Here is a 12,495-nt window from a genome sequence, read left to right on the forward strand (position 1 = left end):
CACTGGAGCATCGACTGATGCAGAGATGCTGACCTCCTCAAGGATGCAGGCCTCTAGCAAACGTGAGATACTGTGAGTTCATAGAATCATAGAATCATTTGAGCTGGAAGTGACCCTTAAGAGCTGTCAAGTCTGACTCTCCTGCAATGAACAGGGACACCTACAGCAGATCAGGGTGCTCAGAGCCCCCTGAAGCCTGACCTTGACTGCCTGCAGGGACAGGGCATCCACCACCTCTCTGGGCAACCTGTTCCAGTGCCTCAACACAGAGATAGTAAAATACTTCCTCCTTATATCTAACTTAAATCTCCCCTGTTCTAGCTTGAAACACTTTGCTTCCAAAGTTACCACAAACCAGCTACGTGCCGTGTGTCTGAGCCTTTATTTATGTGTGTACTGCTGCTGAACAGTAAGACAGCTCATTTCCCCAAGTGACAACAACCAATCACAGCAACAAAAAATACCTGCACCACTAACTAATCGAAACATCTAGCTGTCACAGTGTTTGCTGGCAGATTCACTTGGTATTCATAGATAAGAAAGGGTGGCAGATACTTCTTCTAACAGCTGAACTTAAGTGGGGATTGTCTCAGTCAAACACCACAGTTCTATCAGGAAGGAGATCAAGCCTGGGCTGAGCTCATCTGGCTGCGGCATTTGGTTGCAGGGATCACAGACTGTCCTTGGGGTAATGTTCTGCAGCTAACCAGGCAGAAGCACAGCCGGGAAGAGCTGCTCAGGGATATGGCCTCAACTGTCACATGGCCCTCCAGTAGACTTGTGGTCAAAATAATCATAGATTATGTGGGAATCTCCAATATTAGTGTACAAAGTTAACGACTGCAGGGTGCAGATTGGTGGGGTTTGAACTTCAGACTCAAGTGTTTCTATGACGTTTCTCTGATGACACAGAAAGTCAACACTGCATTTTGTTGTTGGCTTGCAAATTACCACATCTGCCAGGGAAGTCAAAGTAAAACTACTGTTTGTTTTTAAAGGAGGGCTGTAGGAGTTAGTGATTTAAAAGAGGGACTGAGTTATCATTGCTTGGAAACACAGCTGCTGCTTAGTCCCTGTTGTGTATATTTGAAGATGTATCTCATAATTTTCTCCAACCCAAGTATGCTGAGATTTTTCTGCCAGTGACCTCCTATCAGTGTACAAAATAACACATCAAGTGACATAGTAAAGTACAGTGAAGACACCAGAACCAAACTAATTTTTCTTGAGGCATCCTCTGTACACCTTGCATTCCTTAAGTTTCAAGCAGTAGGATTCTTCTTTTGAATCCTGCTTTTAGCCTATGTTTCAAAGAAGGAAACTTTCAAGGATGTGCTGGTTAGATGTGTTGATGTGCAAGACACAAGGTATAATTCTCTACAGATGCCGTTACTTGCTTTAGGGTACAGAAAGAGGCCTACAACCACAGGGGAGATTGAAGTTTATGCAGAGCCATGCCTCCATTAGCTTCTTTGTGCTTACAACCTTTTCAAAGGATGTGAATGGCTGGTGTGCAGGTCTACCTTGTCCAAACACTACTGACTGCTGCAAAATGAGGAAAAGTTAAGTCTGCCCAGACATAGAAGAGAGATGCTTTGGCTTGTTCAATACAGCTCCAGCTCTGCTGAAGGTTGAGTCTACCCCATATTTTATATAGCATCACTCTAAAGCTTGGTTTCAGATTATGGGAGCACCCTGCTGGGCAGCCATGCTGCACACAGTAGCAATGCTGGCAGGCTGGGGAAAGACACAGAGGTTTGGAAGTGCTCAATCACGCTGGCTAATCTGTCCCTGAGATAAGACAGCAGCAGGAACATTGCTATGGGAATGAAGGGCTTCAGACTGCTGCAGTGATAAGGAAGTGACATTAACAGCAGTGCTTGATTTAGGCCAGAGCATTTGCACGGCACCCACAGTAACAGGGAGGTGATGCTCAGTGAGCTGTCCGCTTGATGGCAGTGCCGTTCCGTACACTGATTTCCCTGGCAAGGAAGGCAAGTAAAGACATCAAGGCTCATCTTACCTCCTCCCGCATCTTCTTAACTGTCTCACCTTTCTGTTGAAGAAAGAGAAAAAAAGTTAGCCTGGGCTGATGAAGGGTACAGATATACAATATTTTGACATGACAAGAAAGAAAGAAAGAGATTTCCTGACCTTTCCAATAATGCTTCCAACCTCCTGAAATGGAAAAGAAGACAGTGTAAGTGAACGATATGATATAGTACGGAAGAACATTTGCTAAGCTCCTAAGCTATTTCGCTATTACTTATTTTAAACCTGGAATGTGAAGCATAACCCCGTTTCTTTGTTGCTGTGCATAAATATGCCATGTTAGATATAAAAGGATGGGCTAAAAATGTGACTTCACAGGTTGTGCAATAAAAATACCTTTAACAGGTACTGATCTTGTGGTTACATATCAATTCTGCTACTAAAAATGTGGATAAATGCCTATATCAGGGAGTGAAATGTTAAAAAAATAGCAGAACTTAGAAAAATTGCCAGAGAAAATGGGATATAATGCATGCATCAAAATAACTGCTGATATCTCCAGGGGCAGGCACTTACCTTCTTCTCACCACTTAATAGCTAGTGTTGAATTTCCATGCCACCAAGTGGTATTGCTTGAACACCTGGTGGCCTGTCTTAATCTCCCCATTAAGCACTTAGAGAATAGTTAACTGCTAATCACTTTTCAGGGTTTTGGGAATTGCTGCTGGACTCCCACAATCTTCCATGAAGGGACAGAAAATACTGAGAAATGTCACGGTGAACACAAAATAGGAGAATGATTTGGCAGTTCTAGCAATATCCCAAGGGTTAAAAATTTGGTGCATAGAAGCAACAGAGAGCAAAAATAAAGCGAATGCTCTAAAATGAATAGTTTGGACATGTTACAGCAGCCACACAGCTGTGACATCAAACTGGAAATCATCTGATGGAGGGGTGAGCAGCTAAAAGGAAAACTCTCCTACACTCAGACTAAGAAATACAATTCCATAGTTAAAGACTGTCTCACATGGTCAATTTATCCCAATATAAGCTTCAGCCTGGAGAAGAGAAAGCTCTGAAGAGACCTGAGAGTGGCCTTTCAGTATTTAAAGTGAGTTTTAAGAAGAAAGGGGACAGACTCTTTAGCACACTCTGTTGTGTTAGGAGAAGGGGAAATGCTTTCAAACAGAAGAAAAGGAGATTTAGAGTGGATATAAAGAAGTTTATTTACAATAAGGATAGTGAAGTACTGGCACAGGTTGCCGAGATGTAGTAGATACACTGTCTTTGGAGATGATACGTCAGGTTGGATGGGGCTCTGAGCACCCTGACTGAGCTACAGGTGTCCCTGTTCACTGCAGGGGAGTTGGACTAGATGACCTTTAATGGTGCCTTCCAACTCAAATGATTCTATGATGCTGTGATTCACAGCCAATCAGTCATACTCCCACTCCTCACCATCTATACACTGAAGTCTGACTCACCCTGAAACACAGTCACAAGAGTAAGATTTAAGAAACTGTCCTCTGCTGCTCCACTCAATAATGGATGCTTGATGAAGTGGTACTAACTTCACCCTGCACTGCTCTTGAGAGAGAGCTGTTCCTCACCACTAGGTTATTTACAAGCTTATAATATGAAGCTGTTCTTGTTTCTGCTTCCTCACCAGGCACAAAGACTTTCCAATGAGAAGACGACCTACTTCAGTGAAGAACTTTGACACGATTTCACTGAATTCTCATCAAGTCTACAGGTAAAAATAAACTGGAGCTAGCCATCAGTGCGCTGCTGGACAAGACTACTTGGAGTTGCCTAGACAGGCTGAAAAAATGGGCTCAGAGAAACTTCCAGGGGTATGACAAAGTCAGTGTGAAGTATCACACTTGGGAAGGAACAAGCTCATGCAGAAGGACAGGCCGGGCAGCAGCTTGCTACACAGTGGCTTCATACTGAAGGGGACATATAACCCTCACTGATGGGAACCTGTCACATCTAGTAGCTCCAGCTCCTGCAATCAGCAGATTTATCCTGAATATCTCTTCCTTTCTTCTCAATCACACACTTCAGAATAATTTATTGTGTAATTCAAATTCCCAAGTAGCAGAAGGCAATTTTGCTGAGTGAGCATATTCTATTTTGATTACTATGGGTGAGCAATTGTACTTCACTGTGTCTCATTTTTATTTTTATTTTTATTTTTATTTTTATTTTTATTTTTATTTTTATTTTTATTTTTATTTTTATTTTTATTTTATGCTTCTTAGGAAATGTGGCCCAACCTGCCCAATTGCTCTGGGTCTTACTGACAGATACAGTTATTTCAGAAATGTATGAATATGACATGGCAAATAAGTGCAATCACATCTTTCCTTGGAAACAGGAAAAGATATTTGAGCTTTGGAAACAGAAAAACAATACGGTATTTGTAAACACCAGTAAAAATGAATAAATAAATAAATAAACGTGCATTTCAAACAAAGAAATTGGAAGTAAGCACAACACATCAGGATTCTCAAGCTACTTACTTCAGGTCTGTGGGTGTTTTGCTGTTGATTTCAGTGGGGACAAGAATTCGACCTGAGTGAATATCCCCTTGTTTACAGCTAAGGAGTACAAGCTATCAAATAACTGGATGAATGTATAGTGTGAATTCCACTGAAAAAATAATCCTATGAGACTTCTGACCAGTTCCTTGGATAATGCTAGAAAATGTCACTGGTTGTCTAAGGAGTACTGCAAACCTTTTTCTCATCAAGGGAAGAATTTCAAGATGATTTTGAAGGCAGTCGCTCCCCAGTATTGTGGCAAGCATCATCCCTTACCTACTCTGCAGCTCCCTTTGTGTCAGGACTCTGCTGGACACTTTGAGGAAGAGGAGTGGGAAGAGGGAAATGCTAACCTCACATGGATAGTCTTAACCTTTCCAAAATGTTGAATTTGTAGAAATTACTCCAAAGAAGATAAATTCTAAAGCTATTCTAAACTTGTTGCTTTAGCCTTTTTGAGCTTTCGCTCTTTCTAGGAAAAGTCCCATAAATTCTGAAGATGATGAATTGTGTTTTTAATTATGACGAGAAAAAATTCTGTCACAGATTAAATCAGAAAATTCTTTATGCCTCATTCTTCACATTACTTATGCTACTTCATCAAACTTTTAATGACTCTTCATACAGCTCAATATTTGTTTCACACAGATTCTTCTGGCACCCCAAACTATATTTAGTGCTTTATAAACTATCCAGCACCATTTTTACCATATTCAAGCTATCCAAAGTTATTCTTAAGCCCTTAATTAATCCAGAAAATGCTTTCAAATCTGCCAGATGATCAAACTGTGATCTGCTTAGACACGAGGGATAGGATGACTGTCACCTACGTTAGTTCATTAAAAGTTCTAGTGTCAGAACACAAGTTCCTCTAAAGTCAACAGTGAGAGATAATGGAGGAAATTTCATTCCCAGACAAGAGGGGAAAAGTGTTATTTCAAGGGTTTTGTCTTTCTCCATCTGCAGTGGAGGAAGCCTAGACTTACAAGAACATGCCTGAAGTTTGATAAAAGGAATCCCACACTTGATGTCAAATTCAGACTCAGTACGGATCAGACAGTGCATATGAGTTACCATGGATATACTAGCTTACTAGAATATATTAATAACTCTTGCATCATTTGTTATTGTCTAGTGCTCAGGGATGCAAGCTAAAGGTAAGTATTTATGATCAATTTTGGATTGATTTATTGAATAATCATCCCCACACAAACATAGTAGGAAAATAAGCTCTATATTAACAATTACCAGCTACTATACAGCTACATTTTAATGACATAGAAAATCAGTGCAAAAATAAAAATGTTGTCACTGGGGGAACTGACGCTCAGAGGGAGAAAAAAAGGTCTAAAGTAATCTGGTGGACTGCCAGAGCTGACAGAACTGCCCAACAACTGCCCAGCTGCCCTGTCCTTGGTCTCATCATACAAACACTTGTCTGTCAGATGCAGATATGCCATAGCAACTGTGCTGGATGAACAGAATGCCTATGAAAAGCTACAGCTATACAAGTGATGATACAAATGAACACGCATACATTTATATATTTGTATGTGTTGTCAATATATATGCATATAGATATCAAATAGATAGATATCAACTTTCCCTCAAGAATAGGACAGCAATTTGGGGTGCCCATCTTGAGGCTCATAAAAGTGGCCCAAGTTTTAGATAGTATACAGCCCAGACAACACCTTTCAAAGGGCCTGTCTCCAAGGAAGAGCATCTGAAGCAGGACAGCTTCATACCTGGGCCCAAACAGCATACTGTTACTACAGAAAATCATTACGTTAGTTTAAAATAAGTCATTAGCTTTGTAGGCAGAGTTGAGTTATGACCAATTCTCTTTAATATACCATTTCTAATAGACAAGACTAAGAATCGCAGAATCACCACTAAGAACTGTAGAATCATTAAGGTTGGAAAAGACCACTATGACCATCTAGTCCAACTGCCCACCTACCACCAATACTGTCCACTAAACAATGTCCCTAAGTACCATGTATACATGTTGCATCAACACCCCCTCCTTGGGAAGCCTGTTCCAATATCTCACCACTCATTTCAAGAGAATAAATTTCTCCTGACCCTCCCCTGGCACAACTTGAGGCCACTATCACTCACCATTATCTGGGAAAAGAGGTCAACCTGATTTCAGACAGCCTTATAGACAGTTGTAATGTCTCCCCGGAGCTTCCTTTTCTCCAGACTGAAGAATCCCAGTTCCCTCTCCCCATAAGACTTCTGCTCCACACCCTTCACAGCTTCACTGCCCTTCTCTGAACACGCTCCAGGGCCTCAATGAAAGGCTGTGCTCAGTATCAGTAAAGCACACTGCAAAAGCCTAAAATGCTTGAGGTTGCTTGAGGAAAAGCAATGGTAAAAACACACGATGCTTTCTTTGATGCTGAAATCTAACATATGGTATTATCCTTGCATCTAATTCACATATATGGGGTGACTTTTAACAGGTGCCTGGGGGAGAGGAGGGCCCACAACAGAGCAGAAAGCTATTCCTGCCGTTTGTGTGCCATCTGTGGTACCCTGAGTACTGGGCAGCCCCAGCAGAACAAAAGGTGGCAGCAGAGACGTTTCTGTCAGCCACGGCTTTTGCAGGACTCTTGCTGATGCAGATGGATAAAGAAAGATCTAAAACATGCTGCAGGAGAAAGTTATTTCCAAATCAATTACCTGGTGTGCTTTTCAAATAGCAAGAGAAACAAATCAGTCATGTTAAGAAAACAGGAGGCTTAACAAATGCTGAAAAAATCTGACATAAACATAAACCTCTTGTTTGTAAACCTGATGTGTGAAATTCCATAATTTTTCTAAGTGTAAGGCTAGATTAATAATTACTGTGGCTTAGGAAATAAAAATAAAACAGCTATGTATTCCATGACCATGTAAAAGCACAGATCTCAACTGAAGCAGCTTCTGCTATCAGTGTTGTGGGGTGAATGGAACACTAACCTCAGAGGAGCCCTAACATGCAGTGCATCTTAAAGGAAACATGTTAATGAAGTAATACATACATTTTTACCCCAAAGCATCTAGAAAATCATAGGCCACATCCCAATACTGTAATTCATGCAGGCATTACTTCAATGGCATGCCCATCTGCTTTCTATGAGCAAGGATAAGGTAGAACCAATAAGCTTGTGCTCTATAAACAGAAAAGCCTGTTAGGAAAGCATTGAAGAAATACAGCCTTCCACTGAAGGGACACTCATCTGTCACAACACAAAGAGGGATCCTGTCTATAGCAAATATCTGCACTGACAAAAGACTGTAGACCAGCACCAACCGTCTTTCTATCACCCATAAGGAGGCATGACATAACAACCTCACTCTTCCCGCATTGTTCTGAGAATACAGTTCTAAAAACTTCTACAGCACATAAAGATACAGCATGGAACGTTTGGATATTTTATATGGACATAGTTTGGGGGGAAATATTGCTGGTAGGTGGGCAGTTGGACTGGATGATCTTGGAGGTCTTTTCCAACCTTGGTGACTCTACGATTCTATGATGGAAGACCCCAAGAATGTGTTCCATTAGCTTCTGACCGTTTTGGTCAGTTTTGGAAAATATGATGTAACACGTCTACCTCAGGGAACAAATGGCTGCCTCAAATAAACTGAGAGCTTTACTTGTGTTTTGAGATTATGTGGGATTAACCTCACTGAAACAGGAGATGTCATCATGTTCCTAGGTGATGTTTTAACAGTCACCGTCTGGTGCTAATTGTCCTAATTTAGTAAGACACCATGGACAAAGCCCTTGAGGAGACAGATCCCATGCTAACAAATGCAGTGTGTGAGGAAAAGCTTCAAATAGTGGTGTTTCTGATGGAAATGCTGGCATTATGATCCTCCTAAATGTACATCTTTTATATATATTTTTTTCCCAGCTGTGACAACCAACATTTCTCACCTACTTTTTCATAGCAGATAATCAATTAGCATTCAGCTTCACAACCAACCTACCCAAAACACCCCCAAATCAATTCCGGTTCTGTCCCTTCACTTTGTCCCTCCACTGGCCATGCTGAAACACCAGCGGTGAACAGTGTGGATGAATTTTGCAATCTCATCCTCTTAAGGCTGTTGGCTGATGAGGAAACTGTTTGACAGAAGCAGGAAAATTCATCTATGGAGATGGTTTTGGTAACATGTAGTGACCAGGGGCACTGGGAAAAATGCCACCGTCCTTTCTATTGATCTTTTTTATAGCCTAGTGAAAACAAAACAAAAAACCCCAAAGCAACAACAACAAGAAAATCCAGCTTTTTCTGCAGCCCTGCTGAGAAGAGATCCACCTTTAGCTGTGTGCACATGGAGTTTTGTTCCATGACCAGAGCTCCTAGGTACTGCAGTAATGACAATGAACAAAGCAAGAACTATAATAGCAGTTAAGTGGGACAGTCAATCCTCATAATACCCTGACAATGACTGTGGAAACTGGAAACAGAACAAACATTGGCTTGGTTGGCATTTCATAGCTTGGATTAAATTACTGGAAAAACAATTCTTAAAGATGTTTTGGTTTATGCTGTACTTTAATAAGTAGAAAGCAGAAGAAGAAAAAAGGGAAATAATAATTCCTGCGCTTGCTTTACTAGCCTTTAAGAGGTCAGTTAAGCAGGTATGCAAAAGTGGCTACTAAAAGAAATCCCTGATGGTATGACTGTATTGTCTATACAGACAAAAATGAAAACGTTCTCCATGATTTTACTCTGTATCTCAGTTGTTAGATGTGAGCAAGCACCTTAATGAGTGGATTTTTTTTTTTTTATTGTAAAAAATCCCACATATGGCATCATAAAATAATTAGCAATGTGTTTAAAAGTTACCACATCAAGTTAGATGCAAGTCTGCTGCAACAAGTTCTTCCAGTCCCACTAAGCACCCAGTGATCCTGATGAAACCATTGGGAGACAGAGTTGCACAGTGAATCCAAAATGCAGCTGCAAGTACTGAAAGTTTAGTGCCTAAAAATCAAGGCACTCGTAGGCTTTTGTCCATTCCTGAATATTTGACTGCAGGTATGTCTTTCTAACTCATGAAACTATGAGAAACCTACCAATAAGTTAAATGCTATCAGAGAAAGACAAGCCTCTACATAGTCATCCTATCTTTTCTCCACCAAATCAGGTTATACATATTACATAGTATATGTGTTGCTTGTCCCCGGACATCTTTGAAGTCCACTTAGGGGGCTTCCAGAACCTCATTAAAAAAACCTCAATACCACAAATTTCTATTTTAATTACCTGATTATGATTTGAATATATTTTATCTCATTTTTTCCAGCCAGAAGCACCTGTATCATTCAAAATATTGGCACTCCATTATTTGTATTTATTCTCTCACAAGTACTTTGGAGAATGCCTGAGCAAAGCTTATGCTTTCCAGATTTCCCCCTCTCACTGAACATGTACCTTCTAAATGATCTTCTCCCCTTAATTGCCTCATCTCCTCAATTTACACCTCTTGGCATCTGGCAAGAGTCCTACTTCCCTCCCAGTTCTATCCTTCCTTCTTTATCCTGTCTATAAATTATTTCCTTATTCTTCACAATTCATCTGGCTTCATTAATACAGTTTGTTTCTCTTTCTGAGCTTTTTCTTTTCTCTAAGACCTTCCCCAAACTCAACATATTCTAATTTGCTTTCGTTCAGGCTTCACTGTACCCGCTACAGTTTTGGAGCCACATGTCTTTGCACAGCGCCTTGGGAAATTATGTTTTTTTTTCTTCTGCAGGTTTCTATTCAAGGGAGGTAACGGAGACTCCTGTGCCACTGCTGTGATATGTAAACCAAAGTCAGTTCGTGACCTTGCTGCCATTTCCATGCTGGCACTTATGAGTATTTTCTTACATTCAAGCTCATGCATTCAACATTTAAATCTTCATGAAGATTCTTTCCTGAAATTTAACACTTCTTTACCAGCACAGCCTCTTTACCATCTACATCTAAAATTAACTTTTAATGGTGAGTTAGGGTCATAATCAGCTGGTCAATACTGGCTGTGTACAAATGCAAACCAGAAAAATTAAAAACAAACAAACAAACAAAGAACAAAAACAAACCCAACAAACCCAAATCATGTAATTATTATCCAGTACCATGAAACTAAGTGCTTCTACTGGGTTATTTCATTCTGGATATGAACTGACCAAAACTAGAACAAGAGTGCTGCAAAGGTCAGGTAAGAAGGTAGGTATCTGTGGGAAGAACAATATTCCTTAATCTTCTGGTCTCATTATTACTAGTAAGAACGAAAATCAAGTTATTGCAAATCACAGAGTGGAGAAAAAGTATGTGCAAAAGGTGAGCAAGGAATGATAAGAGAGTTCTCTCAAAGAGCTGACAGCATGCAGAGAGTTAAAAGAAGGTTATTTTTGACAAAAATAATAAAGAAAGAAAAATGAAGCTTTTCTTTTGGAGTCTGAGCTCTGCTTCACCTTACAGAGTGCTCTGATAGCTGGGGACTGCTTGCACATGAATACACACAAACTCACAATCTGTGATCCAGAAAGCCTTTCAAAAACGTTGACCTGATCCTAGTAAATCGTGCCATTTTTGCTTTTGCTGGAATCAGAAGTCTAACAGTCACTCCAGTATTCTAAGCCTGTCCAGAAATTCTGCTTCTAAAGACAACAGAGGTGATGAAATACCCATACTCACTCAAGTCTCTGCCCTGCAGATTGATATTACTTGTTTGACTTCAAGAAAGGGCAGAAATTACATGGAGAATGCAGAAGTAGTACAATGTAAACAGCCCCAGCCCATATTCACCTTTCTTCTCCACTGAAATATATGGAACATTTTTAGTCCTTAATGTGGTACATCTTTCTCATTAATAAGAGATGAAAATGTGTCTCTGCATTATTTAACATACTCTTCATGTCTAGCTCCTGCACACACTTCAAAAGTCTCCTTGGTTCCTGCATGCAGGTAACTCAATCAAAAACATCTTGTGCAGCAGAGGACATAGTGCCATTGCAGCTTTAATTGTTTTTGTCTAAATAATCCTTAAAAATTTCTATTGAAGGCTATTGTGGCAGGTCCAGACAGCCTTCTCCCCTCTTCATACATTCAAATAAGTTCTTCCTAACATCACTCTTAAAGCTCCCTTCAAAGACAACTGCTTCTCTGCAGGTGTGAAGAGCAGCTTCTCTCGTATCATACTCCCTAGAAACCTCTACTCTACTACATTGTGAGAAAGCCTGAGAAATGTTTTGTTGCTTCTCATTTCTCTTCAAGGCTGCCCCATTCATATTCTTTATTCCTGAGATAACACAGCACAAGATGGAAATTACACCTTTCACCTGACACCGGCACACACTCCCCGTAGTCCTGGCTGAGGTGGACACCTCTCATATTAGGCCCTAGAAACACTTATCCCGAGGTCAAGATGGCTCCTGTCTGCTTTCGTTTTGCTAGATACTTAAGTTCTCTTCGATTTTTTTTCTGATTCATTGTTTGTTTCCAAATATTCTGACTCTTTCACTCAGTACCTCCTTATAGAGGCCTATCCATTCACACAAACCCTGATTTTTCTGCCTGTAGATACACTGCCCTGAGATAACTTGCCTTAACTACATAATTAAGATGTCTATACTTGACTATAATGCTCACATACAAATCACCTGGAAAGTACACCAGAAAATTTCCTAATTCTGTTGAGATAACTGAGCATAGGAGTGTAAGTTATGAACTTTCCATGATAAGGAACGTAGGTGTCATAAAGCACACAGACCTTTCACCATGCGAAAGTACACTAGTACCAGAGATTTAGAGATAGAATTAAAGTTAGTGGGGAGAGAGCCTGGTATTTCCATGAAATGCATTAAAAAAATCACTGATTTTAGAATTATATTTCCTTGAATTCAGTTTGCTACTGTTATCTTTAAAATCACACACTTAATTCCCCTCTCCTCTTTCAAGTTATG

General features: G+C 40.2%; 1 protein-coding gene across 26 annotated transcripts in view; it reads right to left on the reverse strand.

Annotated features, from left to right (window-relative positions):
- The window catches only part of LOC140248656 (poly(rC)-binding protein 3-like), a 471,372-nt gene that overhangs the window by 38,135 nt on the left and 420,742 nt on the right, over positions 1 to 12,495 (reverse strand). For all 26 annotated transcript variants that reach the window (XM_072329587.1, XM_072329591.1, XM_072329592.1 and 23 more), the window contains 2 exons: positions 2,155 to 2,178; positions 2,024 to 2,056 (listed from right to left, as the gene is read on the reverse strand). In XM_072329587.1, the coding sequence (XP_072185688.1) occupies positions 2,024 to 2,056; positions 2,155 to 2,178 (57 nt within the window). The remainder of the gene's footprint in view (positions 1 to 2,023; positions 2,057 to 2,154; positions 2,179 to 12,495) is intronic.

This window comes from Excalfactoria chinensis, chromosome 2, assembly GCF_039878825.1.
Source record: "Excalfactoria chinensis isolate bCotChi1 chromosome 2, bCotChi1.hap2, whole genome shotgun sequence".
In the NCBI taxonomy this organism is placed as follows: domain Eukaryota; kingdom Metazoa; phylum Chordata; class Aves; order Galliformes; family Phasianidae; genus Excalfactoria; species Excalfactoria chinensis.